Source organism: Pleurodeles waltl, chromosome 2_2 (genome assembly GCF_031143425.1).
Source record: "Pleurodeles waltl isolate 20211129_DDA chromosome 2_2, aPleWal1.hap1.20221129, whole genome shotgun sequence".
Lineage (NCBI taxonomy): Eukaryota > Metazoa > Chordata > Amphibia > Caudata > Salamandridae > Pleurodeles > Pleurodeles waltl.
This window is the reverse complement of record NC_090439.1, coordinates 976,833,315-976,848,891: the sequence shown is the minus strand read 5'-3', so window position 1 is coordinate 976,848,891 and position 15,577 is coordinate 976,833,315. Positions and strand designations below refer to the sequence as shown.

The window sequence follows — 15,577 nt, the reverse complement described above, 5'->3', positions numbered from 1 at the left end:
TATATTATGAACTATGTGGGGCTTCAATTGAATTTAGAAAAGCTCCAACTTCTTAAAATTAACATTTTTATTTTATTTGTTTGCAAATTAAATGAAATGTGTTCTCATTTGAGTACTTTTAATGAAATGCTTGTTTTTTTTGTATTTTTGTGTATTGTTTTGCAATTCAAACCATCAACGCAGTGGGGGGGACCCCAGATTTTAATAATGATTGAGTGGGGGTCCCCGAGTTCCAGTAAAGATTAAGTGGGGGTCCAAAAAGTCAAAAGGTTGGGAACCACTGCCTTAAAGCACTGAAGGCTGTGCAAAACACCTCCCAAGGCACTTTACCAAAGAAGCACGTCAAAAAGGACACACACAGGATTACCTTTCTCTCGTATATTTGAATCTTTCCTCTCCACAATTCTTTAAAGTCCATTATTGTTCCAAGATCATCTGGGGCAATAATGCTAGCCAACAGGTAGTCTGCCATCTTCTGCCAACTAGAGAAGAAAAAAATATATATCTCTGCACAACATTGTAATGGATAACAATAAAGTAATTGGCACCAGAATGTGCACAATATACATCTTATAGAACAAAAAATATATCATAATGCATCCAGCAAGCAAAATCACAGAACATATATTCCATCACTCTCTGTGTTCAGCAGGACTAACTTAGAATCACCATAAATGCAGCTCCATTATACTTTCACTCCACATGTATGAAATTTTTGGGAAACAGGTCTTTTGCGCACTGCCTCATCCTTGCACGTTTCTTGGATCACCCTGTGTGTTTCCGCCAGTGAGCGCAAAAACCATTCAAGTTATCCATATTGTTCTTCGCTTTGTAAATATCAGAGCACTACTCTGATATCAGGGGAACAACCAGGGTGAGGGTCAGTATTATCACCACAACCTAATCTATGTGGTGACTGGCAGTGAGAGAAGCTAAATCACGGTCCAAGAAAATAGGCCTTTTTACCTATATCTCTATAGGAAGAATACCCTTCAGTAAAGGCAGAAGTAGGGCTCCTTACTTTCATCTTGTCTGAGACAAGCATGCAAGCTGCGCATGCAGGTAAGATGAACGTGTGGCGAGCAGAAGGGAACTTATGAATCGTGAGGTCCACTTGAATCCAAATAGTGGTTTCTTGTGCTGAGCAGGTGGTGTCCATCTCCAGTATTCCATCTTATATGTATACCTTTTCTGTTAACATTCCTCAAACCTAAGTATGTGAACAGCTCACTTCCTTTGTTGAGTGTAGGTTTTCCCTGCGGAGAGAGAAACTCATTTTTTTTCTTATTTCCGATCTGGTGTTCATCTCCCTTGGTAGCAGGGACAGATGGGGCCCCATGTCAGAGGTCAGTAAACCTCACACCTCGAACATGCTGAACTGATCTGATGGAGGACCCAGGACTGAGAAAGCTGGGGAGGGGGGGGGGGGGGGGGGGGAAATCAAGCCAGCAATAAGGACAGGGTCCTCCTCCAGCACTGGGGGAGCCTTAAAGGATTCGAAAGGTGCAGCCGATCCTGTTGGCTATGACAATCCACTTACAAACCTCCCACCAGAGGTGTTTAGATATTGGATCCTTCAAACAATATTAGGTTCATTCTTTATCATTTGGCCAAGAAGAGGCCTGCACACCAATGCAGAGGAAAAGACACTGTACCAGGGGTAGATTCTCTCCTGGACTGCTAAACTGCATTCAGACTGTGTCCAAATGTGGAAAGGCTGCACAATGCTTTGCTGCTGTGACCTACAAATAGTGATCCTACCTGTCTGCACAGAAAGAGAAGAGATGCTCCTGCTATTGGCTTTGTGGTGAGATACACCAAGGCTGGACTTGCTCCCACTTGTGCTAAGGACCAGTGAGTGGGCTCCAAAGACTAGTTGGTTAGCCTCTTTTTTTATGGTTCAGGGACACAAAAGCTTTACACCTGCACACAGCCTAGCTGACCAGTTTCTACTGGACTTGCCCTTGATTCCCCTAGTGTAGTCCGTGAGATGGACTCCTAGCCCAATACACCCACCGCCCCACCTACTGGACCCTTGGTTGATGCTAGAGTGTACTCTTTCTCTACACAGAACTGCAACCTTTGAGCCTAAAACTAAAAGATAACTTTTTTGCACAGACTCTGAGGCTCATAACTATTGCTACTTGTTCGCTTATAGGTAGCCTCGAATCTGTTGAGAATCAAGGTTTCCATCAGACCACTGGACTTCGCCTGTCTGTCGACATCGAACCCTTCAGACTCAAACTACAGAGAACCCAAACGATGAGAAAAAGAACCAGTAATATTTCAAGTATGAAGGTAAATGTTTGGCCAGGACCAACTCGGCACCTGTGTCTGACCCACACTTTATCTCGGTCAGCCTGAAATTTAGATTTTGGTCCAGACACCTGCATTAGAGTCTCAGATATTACCACTATAACATAAAAGCATTGATTTATACAAAACTTTTAAAAAAGCATAACTCTGTTTCCTTTCATAAAATTGTTGTAGTTTTGGTGTCTATTTAAAAGAAAAATATAAACTAATTACATTTTTTTTTAAAGGGGTTTATATTGTGTTGCATTTCTTACTTATTGGCTGTTTTGGTACTGATAAATTATTTGTAGTTATTTCCCTTTGACTGCTCTGTGCCACAGCTACCCAGGCCTGAGATAAATTTTAATTTAAAGGACTCTTACTGGACTAGACACGGAAAAGTGATATTATTTGTGAGGTCTCGCAACCACCCGAAACTAATAATTCACTTTTCTTACTTCATTGCAATGACTTCTCGCTTAACCTAGTCTACTGCAGAGCATCATGAATGCCAGTGTCCTTCAGCCTCTGGAACATGGAGTGGTCTACAAAAATTCCCCTCGTGTTCACTTCAGTGAGTGGTAAATCACAATCCATGGTGTATTGCAACTGTTCTGTCAGCCTATTCTATTTTAGCCACATTTTCAAAGACGGGGCCTCTGAGCTAAGATGTCGTTTGGTTCTTTTTTGAAGTGGACATTTTCCTCAGATTACAAAGAATGTGCCCCGACATCATTTGTTAACAGTCATTCCCCTTTAATGTTTTTCTTCTGCAACTCATCCTAGAACACGGGTCTTCAAACTGAGTGGGGCCCCAGGAGGGCCTCAAGTGATCCCGGAGAGAGGGGAGAGGCAGAGACAGGCTCTGGCCAAAAGAAACATTATGCAGATAACAGTGCTTTGTTTTAAGCAGAAAATAATGTATTGCATTTTTTTTTTTAAATGTAACAGAATTTAACCGCAATGTTTGAATAAGTCTAGACATATTTAAACATTGCCAACTTACTAGAATAAAAGATTCAGAGGGGGGACAGATTTATTTTTTTTGTCCACCTGGGGGGGGTGCACCATTAAAAGGTTTGAAAACCTGTCCTAGAACTACCATTGTGATGCCCCATTTTGGATAGTAACAAATCATACAGTATCAACAGTCCACTGTCCTCAATATTTATCAAGTCGTATATTACGTTTCCCATTTTATGACGTTGTTCAGTAAATTTTTGTAAGGCAACTTTTGTAATAAAACAAATGGACAGACTGACATGTTGCTTTAAGGAGTGATTTGTCAAGTGAACTGTTCCACACCCACTTAATCCGACAAATCTCCACCAGGAAATAAAGATCAAATATCTTTCTGGCTAAGAGACAACAGCGATAAGAAATATCAACCGAGGCACAGACATCAACTTTAAATAATAGTGGAGTATCATCTGCATAACAGTACAGCTGGGTGAGCAAAGAGCAAATGAGTTCAGCTAGGGGCCTAAGGTTTACGTTGAATAAATGTGGTGATGTCCTTTGGTGCACCACCACTGACCTTTTAGATTGAAGCAAGGAAAGGACCAAGTGCCACACTCAATCATATTCAAGAGAAAGGAGTGAATGCACTCCAGTAGGGTTCCTCCATTAGTAGGTATGCAGTATTCATTTGATAGAAAATAATGGGGGAAGTGACAAATGCTGCAGACTGATCCAGGAGGAATAAGGCATTGACACTCTAGACATCTTCAGCAAGGCAGGTATTATCTACAAATAGAATGGTGACAGATTCCTTACCCCCCTCCTCACTTAGGGCACATCATCCCAAAATCTAAAAATGTACACACAAGGGACTTCTATCATTGTAGCTGCTAGCATAAAAAGAGCCATAGTTTGGTGGCTGAGTGTATTTAAAGGATTCAGTGACTGCTTCTTCAGTAGCAGAAGAACAGTACTGGCCTTAAAAGAAGCCAGTGCACTACCCTAAGATAAAGATCAATTCAAGATGTCTAAGGGAGAAGTAATCAGTATATGTCTGTCGCCGGGGTGGGGGGGGGGGGGGGGGCTTCACAGAAATGGTATCGGATCAGAGGGTGTACCTAACTGCAGGAATCTAGTAGGGCATATATAGTGGGCTGATCAACTGAAGAAGTTGGGTATCAAGGTGGAGGACATGAGACTAAATTCCTTCCCTTTACTTTAATGGTTCTATTTTGTTATATAAAAAACACCTATAACCTCCCAAAAAACCAGAGCGGCAATAAGGGTAGCTGTGGACATTTTAATGATGATCTTAAACAACGCCTAGTTTGTCAGCAGAGAGAATCCTTGAATAAAAATGTTGACAGTAAGGTTCTCTAGTGGAGGTTTTATATTTAGAAAGCACCATTTTGTATTCACAACTTATACTGTTATCATATCAGTATCACTAAATCCATTCAGTGAGTTTCAAATCACATTTAAGTTTGGCCAGCAAATTGTTGAACCTTGGGGAGCATTTGTCTTAAAACTTAAATCTATTAGTGACACAGAATTCACTGCTGACAAAATGTCAGCACAATATGTCACATATTTAGAAATGGGACTAAACTGCAAATTGTTTACTAGTGTGTATGAGAGGTGGGAAGGGGCTAAGGCAGCTGGTATTAATTTCCTTCAGTATCACACTTGTCTGTGACATTTGAAAATTAGGGATTTTTCCATTAGGTAGAAAAGTGTGCTGTAAAGGAAATGTCTTCAGACCAACCTAGAAGAGAATCTCTAGAAGCCTTGGGTGAAATGGCAAGGTATAGGATATGCCCATCAACATGGTTTGCTGATGTTGATAATTGAAATAATGCACTGGTGTTTATAATTCGAGATAATTACGATCAAGAAGCTCCGAAGATGCATCTATGTGCAGATTAAAGTCTCCCACAGTCATTGAAATTGAGGGTGTTATGCTTAAGAAGAAAGTAACTTCTGCAAATTTGTGGAAAATGCAGAAGGAAGATCTGAGACATGCTGTACTAACATGATGGACAAAGTGACTTGGGCATCTGGTCCAAAAGTTGATTATCAAAACTTTAGAATTTGCAAGACAGAGCGTGTAAGAGGGACAAAAAACGGAAATGTGGATTTAACGAATATAAGACCTCCACTACATTTGGCGCATTGACGGCCTGGGCAGAGAATACTATATTTAGCCAGAATGGCTTCAATCACCACAGCCTCAGATCAATCCTTTAGCCATGTCTCTGCAACAGAAAAACTACTTTTTGAGAGACTACTAAGTGAGCAGGCCTACCATTTGGAGAATGAGGAACACAGACCTTAAGGTTCAAAGAGGCAAGGTGAGACCCAGCATGAGTGGGTAAGCCATTATAACTATACCAGAGATTGAGTAGTTCTGTTCTGGAGTATGCAAACTGTGGCTGAACAGAAGAGTCACTGAAATGAAAGCCATGATGGGTAGTATGACTGGCGTCTTGGCTCAGCTGGGCAGACAGGTTTGCATTTGGGGTGCCTTCAAAATCAGCCAAGGAATAGCAAGTCACTGTACAAAGATGTGTTACTGTGGGAACAATTCCAGTGAAGTAATGCTCAAGTTAGTAATGCAAAATGTTTTGAAAGCCTTTACTTTATTCCATGGATTCATTTTGGTGTGTCATTTGTTAATACTGACACCTGGTATTAAGAGGCAAATGCGTTAGGTGAATGTATAAGACTGTGGCAGGGATTTAGTAGTTATTACTTGTATAGAAATATTACAGAAAAACAGATTTGTCTTTTGTCCTTGCACATCCAACCGTGGCATCGAATTTGTCCACACACATGATTCCTAATGAGCATAAGCAGTGATAAGAGATGTGTTTAATATTTACTTCCTAAATTATAAGAAAACTCATTGTGAAGTCTGTCTCAGAAAACAATTTTCAAGCACTTCATTAAGTTGGCAGTGTGGCTTAGTAAGCTGAAAGCACCATGCATTACGTGGTAACCTAAAAAGTCAGGCAATTAAATACCAGAAAGACTTGCTCAAGTCTATTGTTCTTCAGGGAAGTGAGATATGTAAGAAATTCAATCATGTGAATGTGGCTAACCCAAAGGCCAGAGTCAGACTGGGAAACAAACAAAAGCAGCCCTAGCAAAAGGGTTCAAACCAGTCCCATGCTCAACACTCAGGGTCATTTAGGAGCTACTCCACAGGAGAAGGAAGTGCTTACCCTTTTCTGTCTTTTGCTACAATAGAGATCTTAGCAGAGTGCCACTCCATCAAGTGTTTTAAGGCTCCTACAGCAGGAAGACAGTCTTTGAATTTGGGAGCATCTTTGTCTACTGCCAGCAGAATCACATCAATCATTGCTTTTCCTGTCCAGGGGATAAAAAACAAATCAAAGGCGTTTATACTAATGTGAACGTGGACAATGTCCACCTCAATTTATTACAAATCGCAGGCTCTGCTAATGGATTTATCAGGGGCTAACTGGTTTATAGACACTGCAGATAAGCTTCCATTAGAATGGTTCTAGTTATTTCGACATAAGGACACACATGGCGCTCTATAGTTTTTTGCATAATAAAATGTAAGCTAGCTTGGTAAAAACGAAGGAAACTAATTAATTCACGGTTCTTTTCTAGGTCACTGCCATAATAATAACCCGGGAAATCATTGCTTTCTGACTCTCAGGCTCTATGTTACAATCAGTTCACCACGAAAAACACATTGTCTAACACCCACAAAAGACATTTAATAAGACTGTGTTTCAGTTTAATAATATAACCTCCTAAACTCAGGTTCTGGTCGGTCAAATGAATGTGTATAACTTATTAAAGCATATAGGCAGCTATGTCAAGTGTAATAAGTTATGAATTACCATTGAGAGTTAGAGGAGGCATCTTATGGATCCCTCATGCATAATTAGCCCTACACATACTAAACAGTGGTTTTATTTATATATATATATATATATATATATATATATATATATATATACACACATACATACACATACATACATACACACATATATACATACATATATACACACACACAGTGTGTCTAAACATATTTTGTGCCGCTATGGTATTAAAAAGTTAACTAATGATATTCTCATAAAAGCAAGCTGTTAGGACATGTTGGGCTCATGCTGCAGCAGAAAGCACACATTTTGAAGAAATGTATTACATATAGTAGAGCAATCAGAATTATTCTAGACTTCAGAGGGTTTCAATGATCCCGAGATGCAATATCACAAAACCGCACCTTAAAGGAGCTTCATAAAGAATGTTAGAGGAGCCAGAAACAATTACCTGGAGCAGGAAGTTGATCTGATAAGAGATGTATACTCTCTGCAGACTCCTCAAATAACCTGAAAATAGAATAGGAGAAACAATGAAACTAGCAAACACTTAAAAGTTCACTTCGTGCATCCAGAAATCCAACATAAAGTGCTTCAGAAATAAATCAATTTGCCCTCCATGAATTATTGAGCAAACCTGGCATCTATATAGCTGTGTTGGGGACTAGTGAAATCTGAATATTTATAAATCTGTATATCCCTCAACGCCATGAAGAGCCACATGACACTTTGTGATGGGGGAAGCAGCAAAGACCATTTTGCAAATAAATGTGTGTGTTGAAAATTAAATAAACAAGAGAACCTGCAAGTGAAATCAAACTGACTTGACCTGAAGGTTTTCCATGTGTGTTATTTATAGAAGAACATGCCTAGTCATTTTATGACTCCGGTATTATTTAATGCATGCATTTAGTACAAACGGTCTACGAATTGTAAGAGTCCGAATTTCAGGGTTAAATCATTGAAACTTGGCACAATTAAAACAGTAAACATTCAGCCCAGGTCCATAAAAAAAAAAAAATACTAGATTTAAGAATAGTTGTGGTGATTATAACTGCAGCCTCAATCAACATAGGTGAAAACTGCTTCAGTATCTTTTCATGGCCATAAAGTAGAATAAGTATATAATAAACATACTCCGTTTGCGAAGGTGTATGTTTTTCGCTGTTTTCGTCTTCATCAAGGCTTTGAATGGAACTCAAGCATTCTTCAACTGATGTTTGCACCGACTCCTCACTGCCATCTTGTTCGTTGCTCAAAGAAATTTCTTCCCAAACCGGGTTCGAGAACTACAGCAATAGAGAAAAATCAACCAAGGTAATAACACATGTTTAACCAGAACAGAGAATGAAATACCATTTCACCCATACCTGACAATGGCCATAAATTCCTTGAACAGCGAAGAACCACTTTCTTGGGCCTGGAGCACCAGCCACTGAGCATGCTGAAATGGAAAAACAAGGACTGATGCTTTTTCTTCGCAACCATCGATGAATAATACAATGTTCTGTGTATTGCAAGGCATTCGATATAAAACCACAGTGAGGGCTTTTTCTTTTTACATTTTATATTAAAAAAGGACATGAAATTATTTGGGGTGGGGGGGGTGAGGGGGGAAGGGAGTATATAGTCCTACATTGTACAAAACTCAATATTGCAGAGCTTAAATATTGGCATTCACCTCTTGATCAGAATTCCTGAAAGGTTGTGCATTTTAAGAAAATGTTAAGGATTAAGTTTGTTATAGATGGAGGTTATCAACGTAATTTGTGGAAAGTTTGAGAACGAGACAGATTTTTTTCCCAAAAACCTAACACTTGAAAGCAAAGATAACAAGTCACCCTAAGATGACAAACATTTCTGTTATCATATTTGGAGAAAAAAAATCTAACACCCACTCCAGTATTAAAAAACAAACAAACTGCTCAGCGCCTAGTCTAACAAGCATTGGCAATGCAACGGGTCTCGTGTTTGCTCATGTTAGAGCTGATAGCGTTGTAAACTCCTAACCCGACTTTTCGTCTATCGGCAAAAGTTTATTTATGTACGTAACCCGAAAAAGTGCAATTAACTGTGTATAGCGCTCGACTTCTGCCAAGCAAAATCGCGCTTGTAAAATAGAGAAAAAGTAGTCCACGAGCAGGACAGAAAACAGCGAGCCTCGCATGTTTTCTGTACTTGGTCGATGCGCTCGAGGAGGGCTAGCCACCGGAAAAGGCATGACGTGTGCATGCCTTCGACTAATGAAAGCAAGTGGATTTTAATAAGCAAGCCCACGAACCAATGATAAACACGGACGTGATGTCGACAGGGCTCCGAGCCCTTTTCTAATAACTAAAGTGTCTCGCTGCGATACGCATGCAACGCAGGCTCGACCCTAATAAAAAAAAAAAAGGAGCCTTGCAGGATCATACCTTTTAGCTATAACTTAAAAAACACTTTGCACGCATGCAGCATTATTAAAACAATCTTTTGGGAAAGAATGTGTAACTCCAAGGAATAGGAAAGTGAATGAACTCAGTGAAAAGCACACCTAGAATAGCATTTCCACCCAGAACGTATAAGGCTGTAGATCAATTTTCTTACTGCAGAGTTTTTGTATTGTGCTTTATTGTAGGCGGTAATCCTGGAGTGCCATGTGAATCTCTATCCAGGGGTCCAGTACTGCTAGTGTCAGCAACAGCCTCCAGTTTCAACTGGCACTACCCTTCTTGGCTGGTTTGCTGTAGGAGATGAACACTGCCCAGTTCTACTTGCTCCTAAGTTTCATATCTGTGGTGCTCTATACTTCGTCAAAGTTTTTCTGCAGTATATTTTAACACGAATAGTACTGAGGGCAGCCACGCTGGCCCTGAAGAACTCAGAGACAGGGGATGAGACCTGTCAAATGTATAGAGGGATGCTGGGGAACCTATTGAAGTTGCACGCCAAATGATGAACAACATAAACAAAAAAATATGCGTGAATGGTCACATCTACATTATCAAGAATAATAAACATACCTGGAAAGGTGTTTTCATCTAGATAAGTTGAGGAGTTGGAGTTGCCCCTAATTAAGTTGTAAACCTCACTGGCAGTCGCAAGACCTGAAAATTAAAATGGTCACTTCAATTATTGAAGATGTTTTCATAGATACATAGTAAAAGTAGGTGGGAAAAGGAAAAACAATTTAGAAAAGCATAAAGGAAGAAATGAAAGATGAAAACGCTATTTTGCAGTTGATCTCGTATATTCTGCTATGAATAACACAGAACTGCCCCCATTTCCCTCCCCAAGGCAATAGGCTTCCTCCGTTAATAAGCCAACTTGATCAAGAATCTGCATTGCTACGACCTAATTGCCCTTACAGTCACAATCTATAAACAAATAATGTGTACCTGAATTAATAGAAAAACTGAACAATCAGGTCTACATATGTCACAGTCAGTCAGCTCATGGTCCTGATACCCAAATACCACTATTTCCAATGTTGGTCTCCCCCCCATTCCTCTGCAACTATGAAGTATTACCTTATTTCTAACTTATGACCCTTTCTACTGTCTCTGGGAACCTGAAGAAGGCCCATTTCATGTTACATTGCTAAATGCATGTTCATTATTTTTAGCTACTGTTATTTGCAATAGTATGTCGATTTTCTAGGGCTGTCTTACTGCAAATCTTAGTCTACTCTTTTCAATACACATCACTACAAGGGAGGACATTTTCTCACATATCCTGTGAAAAGTGATACAAAAACTGGGAACAGAGATTTGGGAAGAGCGAGAACAAGAAGTATCCAGGAAGCTGCATCCTAAAGGATGTCTGGTATTCACCCCAGGCATTTGTCTATTGGCTGTGCAGACCGAAAGCTGTCCCTAGCCTCAGCTAGGTATTCCAGTCTCTGTCTCGCTTCTCGATATGGGAGAACTTATTGCAAGAAAAATGTAATACATAATTTTATTTATATATTTTCACAGTGAAAAACCACAGTTAAAAACTGAATTACGGTTCTGGTGCAAATGCCCAAGACCACTCAAATCTGCCAGCAACGAATGGTAGCTTTGGGCCAAATCGACATTTTCCACACAAAATAATAGATTATTTGCTATTCCGGAAATGGTTGCCGCGAGAGTGCACTGTTAGCACAGAAAAACCCATTCTTCCATGCCTCTGTATTACTTCCAGCAGTCATGTGGGTTTGGACACCCCTCATGATGTCCCAACCTCCTCCACCAGCCGCCAAATGCTGTGAATCTGTGGATTTTGTTCTTTCATAACATGATTTTCAAGACGGTGGAAAAAATATAATAAATCCCCTTAATTAGCTATCATAGTTAAAATAAAAATGTAAATGTGATTGACAGGATCCACAATTGTATGAATTACAATTCTAAATGGTAGAGATATATAAAGTGTTAATTATTTCAGGACCAACTACTAAACCTATTTAGATAAAACCAACGAAAGCACACTTCCCGAGTTGAGTACTATTGTAATATAAATTTTGGCGTAAATCTGTAAAGAAGTTTCTGCTGCACGGGTGAGCAAAATTTCTTTGGATCTTCACCAAAATAGGCATGCCAGAGACTTTGGTTAACTAAACGATTGCCACTTGCAGTACATGGGGTCAAAAGCTATAGGTAAATCAATAAATGCCTGGTCGATGGAAGGGGAGGCTGTACCATATCCACACAGGTGTGATCAGCCCTGTGTAATACGTACATATACATTTATATACACACACACAAACACACATATAAATAAATACTATCACGCATGGGCTCTTCATAATGGACATCTTCATTATGTTTGCTATTGACAATGTATTTGTGCCCCCAGCCACCATTTTTGCTACTTATGGAATACGTCTGTGTATATTAAATACCTATAACATATGAACTATATGTCTCATGTATGTTTGTACTAGGCCTAGTGGAGCTTGCCACATAAACGATCAGGTATTTGGCAGGACTGACAATACATTCCTCAATGAAACTGGGATTCCTTGGTCTGTTTTCTCCAGTCCTCCACGTAAGTGGGTATAACTTTCATGGTTTGGTGCAAGAGAAATTGTTCCGATGTGACTAGAAATTCTTCAGTCATGCATCAGTTTCAGCTGCAATTGTTTACCATTTGCTCTTCAACTGGATGGAATTCATATGGGATACAGGTTGTGAGTACTTTTCAGTTAGGCGACCTTCACATCTTCACTAGATTTCATAACTGACACTCATTTCCTGTGGACCCTCACAAGGAGATTTCCGTGTTCCACTGTAATATGAGCTCCTCAGTTATCTTTCCCCTTCACACTCCCTTTTCTGTGGTTCTCTCGCGGTCCCAAAGAGAGGAGGACCTGTTTTTTTTTTTCCAGCTACTACATGCCTACCCTTGCATTTCAAAACTGAGCGCATTATACTCCTATGGACATGTGCCTTCCACGGACCTGATGCTGCTTCAATACAATTCCAGGAATGCATTAACAATGGGTACCAGCATACTACTCATGTTTCATCTGCCCTATCTTCACATTAACTAATATCCGTCAGTGCTCGTCTTGACAACAAATGCAGTTCTCTCACCTAAGCAATGCAATATTTGTATTGTCTGTTTTCCACAGGGCAGTACATCACCTGCCAGAAAATATTTAAAAAACCATCTCACATTCCTCCAATACAACAAGGATATAACTTGTAGCTGGCAATGAGTTGTCCACCATGGGTGGCAGCAGACCAAACAAAACTCACAAGCCTGTTGAAATATGGTTGACAGTAATCTTTACACTGTTAGACATACAACTAAAGTAAACCTAGCTAGCAAAGAGATGCCACTGCAAAAAGATGATACTCCAACTGTACAACATTGGATGATATTTTGTAAAGCCAACAAATACCAGTGTCCTACTCCTAGACTTTCAGTAGGAAAGAGATGAACAAAAACAGAAAAAGAAGGGAACATGGGAAGAAGCTGAGAAGGAAAAGAAAAGTCGAGAGACTACGAGAAGACCAAGACATTGTGCCGATTGCATACTGAAAGGTGGAGAAGATGCCAGTGTTTAAGAGCTAGACAGAAAAAGTGAAGCTGCCTAATTTATAACAGCCGACCCTGGGGACAACCAAATAGTTAAGAGAAGTTGAGTGAAGAAGGCAAAAGGGCCTATAAGGCTGCAATCTTTTCTAAGAGTAGAGGGAACAAGTGCAGTGGACAGTGCAATGGCAGAGAAAGTATTTTGAAAACAGCCAATGGAATACTCTAAGCTTGGGAGGGATAGAATTCAGCCTAGTAGAGTTAAGCAGTAGTCTTGCTGTCGCCTTATGAATGGTTTTTAAAATCAGCGTGTTACATTGGCAGTGTGACTGTTGCACATGCCCCGGTAATTTCCAGATCAGAATATTCTAACTCTCTGAATAATCTAATCTGAATGTAGCCAACTGCAATAAGCTTGTGTCCTTCCTCATTGTTTTAATGATACCAAACCAAAGCAGGACACCAAGACATCATCGATTTGCTGTTTAAAGGATAGTTAGTTATTTAATTTTACCCTGAGGTTTCTGACAACTTCAGCTGGTATAGGCCACCAGAGATTGTTCCAAACATGGCCACCACAGATTGTTCCAAACCTGCTGATCCTTCCCAAAGATAACTATTTCCGTTTTATCTCCATTTTGTTTTAAGTGTTTTTCATTCATCCACGAAAATGACCTCAATTAGGCAGTTTTTAAACCTGTCTTAAGAAGCACCAAGTGCATTGGAGAATGAAACAATTATCTGGAAATGATCCATGTAAGATATGACTTCAAATCCAAAGTTAGATTACAGATACCAGAGGGATCACATATATGGCAAAGACTGCAGAACTCAAGAATGATCACTGTGGCTCATTCAGCTTAGATGAGTCAGATTGTAGTTAAAAGGTGGAAGACTAATAGCCTGACAATTATGGGCGAGATAATTAGTTAACCACACCAGTGCAGTACCCTTCATGCAAAGCTCTTCAAACCTAGGAATAAGTGGGATATGGTGTCAAAGGCTGCTGACCGGTCCAAAAAGACCAAAATGGCCAGACCACCATTACCGAAGATGTTCTTCAGATGTTCTGAGACTGTCAAAAGAGTAGACTCAGTGCTGTGGGCAAATCAAAACCCACATTCTGTGTGCATAGTTACCCAAATAACGATTTAAATAGCAATTACTATTATTTATTTTTTATAGTGCTACTCACCCCCATTGTAGGGTGTCGTAGTGCTTAACATTACACACATACTTTGCACACAGACAATATATCATACAAGCATGTAAATCAATATACAGGAAATGTTACATAAACCAATGAGAGTCACAAGGTGTAGGAGTCACAGATCATCCTTACTTGGTAGGCATTATATGTAAAGAGTTCAATATCATGAGAAACGCAAAGTCTGGATTTAAAACATAAAGAAGTGGTTGGGATGGTCTGTACTAATAAGATGGTATTAGTACCCAAAGAAACTTTTGAAATAATGACACATTGGCTTTGTGGGTTACAGCCAAACTAGACCTTCAGTTATACAGGAGGGGGGAGGGTCGGATTTGACGTATACCCCATGAGACTTGGCAGGTCTGAAGAGCAATCCCAACTCAAGTATAAAACACCTCAAGCCTGGAAGTCAGGGCCGGAAACGGGATATTCTTAGGTCATCAGGGGGCTCCCAGAAAAAGGCAATGGCGACCCCTTTCAGCCCATAAAGAGCAGCTGGTATTTTGAAAACTGGGGGAGCCTTGTTTCTAAAGTTGACTCCTCACACCTTCGTAGACGTACAAGTATTTATTAATTCTCCAGCACACCTGAGAGGAGTTGACAGGAACACCTAAGTATAAGTCTTCTCATATTCCTCTCCAGTGCTGTTCTGTCAACATTCCAGAACGTTCATATGGTGACACTAATGTGCAGGTGGTGACACAGAGTTGAGATTTAGCATGGAATAATTATTTCTTACGGAATCATACTGATGTACTAATTTTAAAAATGCTTTAAATGGAAAAATAAATGTTATCATGAAAATTGTGCCTTACTTAGCGGCCGCCATTAAGTGAAAGGCCTGCACATGTTTATAATAAAAAACTAACACTGCAATGGAAAAATATTCTGTCTCTTTAAAAATATTTTCTCTGGAAAAATAAACGCTGAAATAATACGAGTATTTCTTGTTCTCTCCTGTGCCTCAAGCAAGCAAGGTCACAGTGTGTAGTTATCTGTCTGCCAAGCTGAGCTAAAGTATAAACTGCATGAGATCATCTTGTACAATTACAAGCTTCTTTTGTTTTAATCAAGAGTTTATTCTGTTTTCGTACTAATGGAATGTGTTTCTCTCGAGGGAAAGAACTGATTAGAAAATGTTTCTACTTCTTTGTAACTATTGTCTGGCAGCAAGTGTATTTTGGAGTGCCTGAACAAAGGACTCTACTGAACTGTTTGGAAGTGTGCTTCAGATGCAACAATTAATATC

At 39.8% G+C, this 15,577-nt stretch overlaps 1 protein-coding gene across 1 annotated transcript in view; it reads right to left on the bottom strand.

The window, feature by feature from the left end:
* The window catches only part of MTBP (MDM2 binding protein), a 192,924-nt gene that overhangs the window by 160,685 nt on the left and 16,662 nt on the right, over positions 1-15,577 (bottom strand). The window contains exons 2-7 of the mRNA XM_069220682.1: positions 10,118-10,201; positions 8,486-8,559; positions 8,253-8,404; positions 7,567-7,625; positions 6,480-6,624; positions 368-482 (exon numbers count right to left, since the gene is read on the bottom strand). Of these exons, the coding sequence (XP_069076783.1) occupies positions 368-482; positions 6,480-6,624; positions 7,567-7,625; positions 8,253-8,404; positions 8,486-8,559; positions 10,118-10,201 (629 nt within the window). The remainder of the gene's footprint in view (positions 1-367; positions 483-6,479; positions 6,625-7,566; positions 7,626-8,252; positions 8,405-8,485; positions 8,560-10,117; positions 10,202-15,577) is intronic.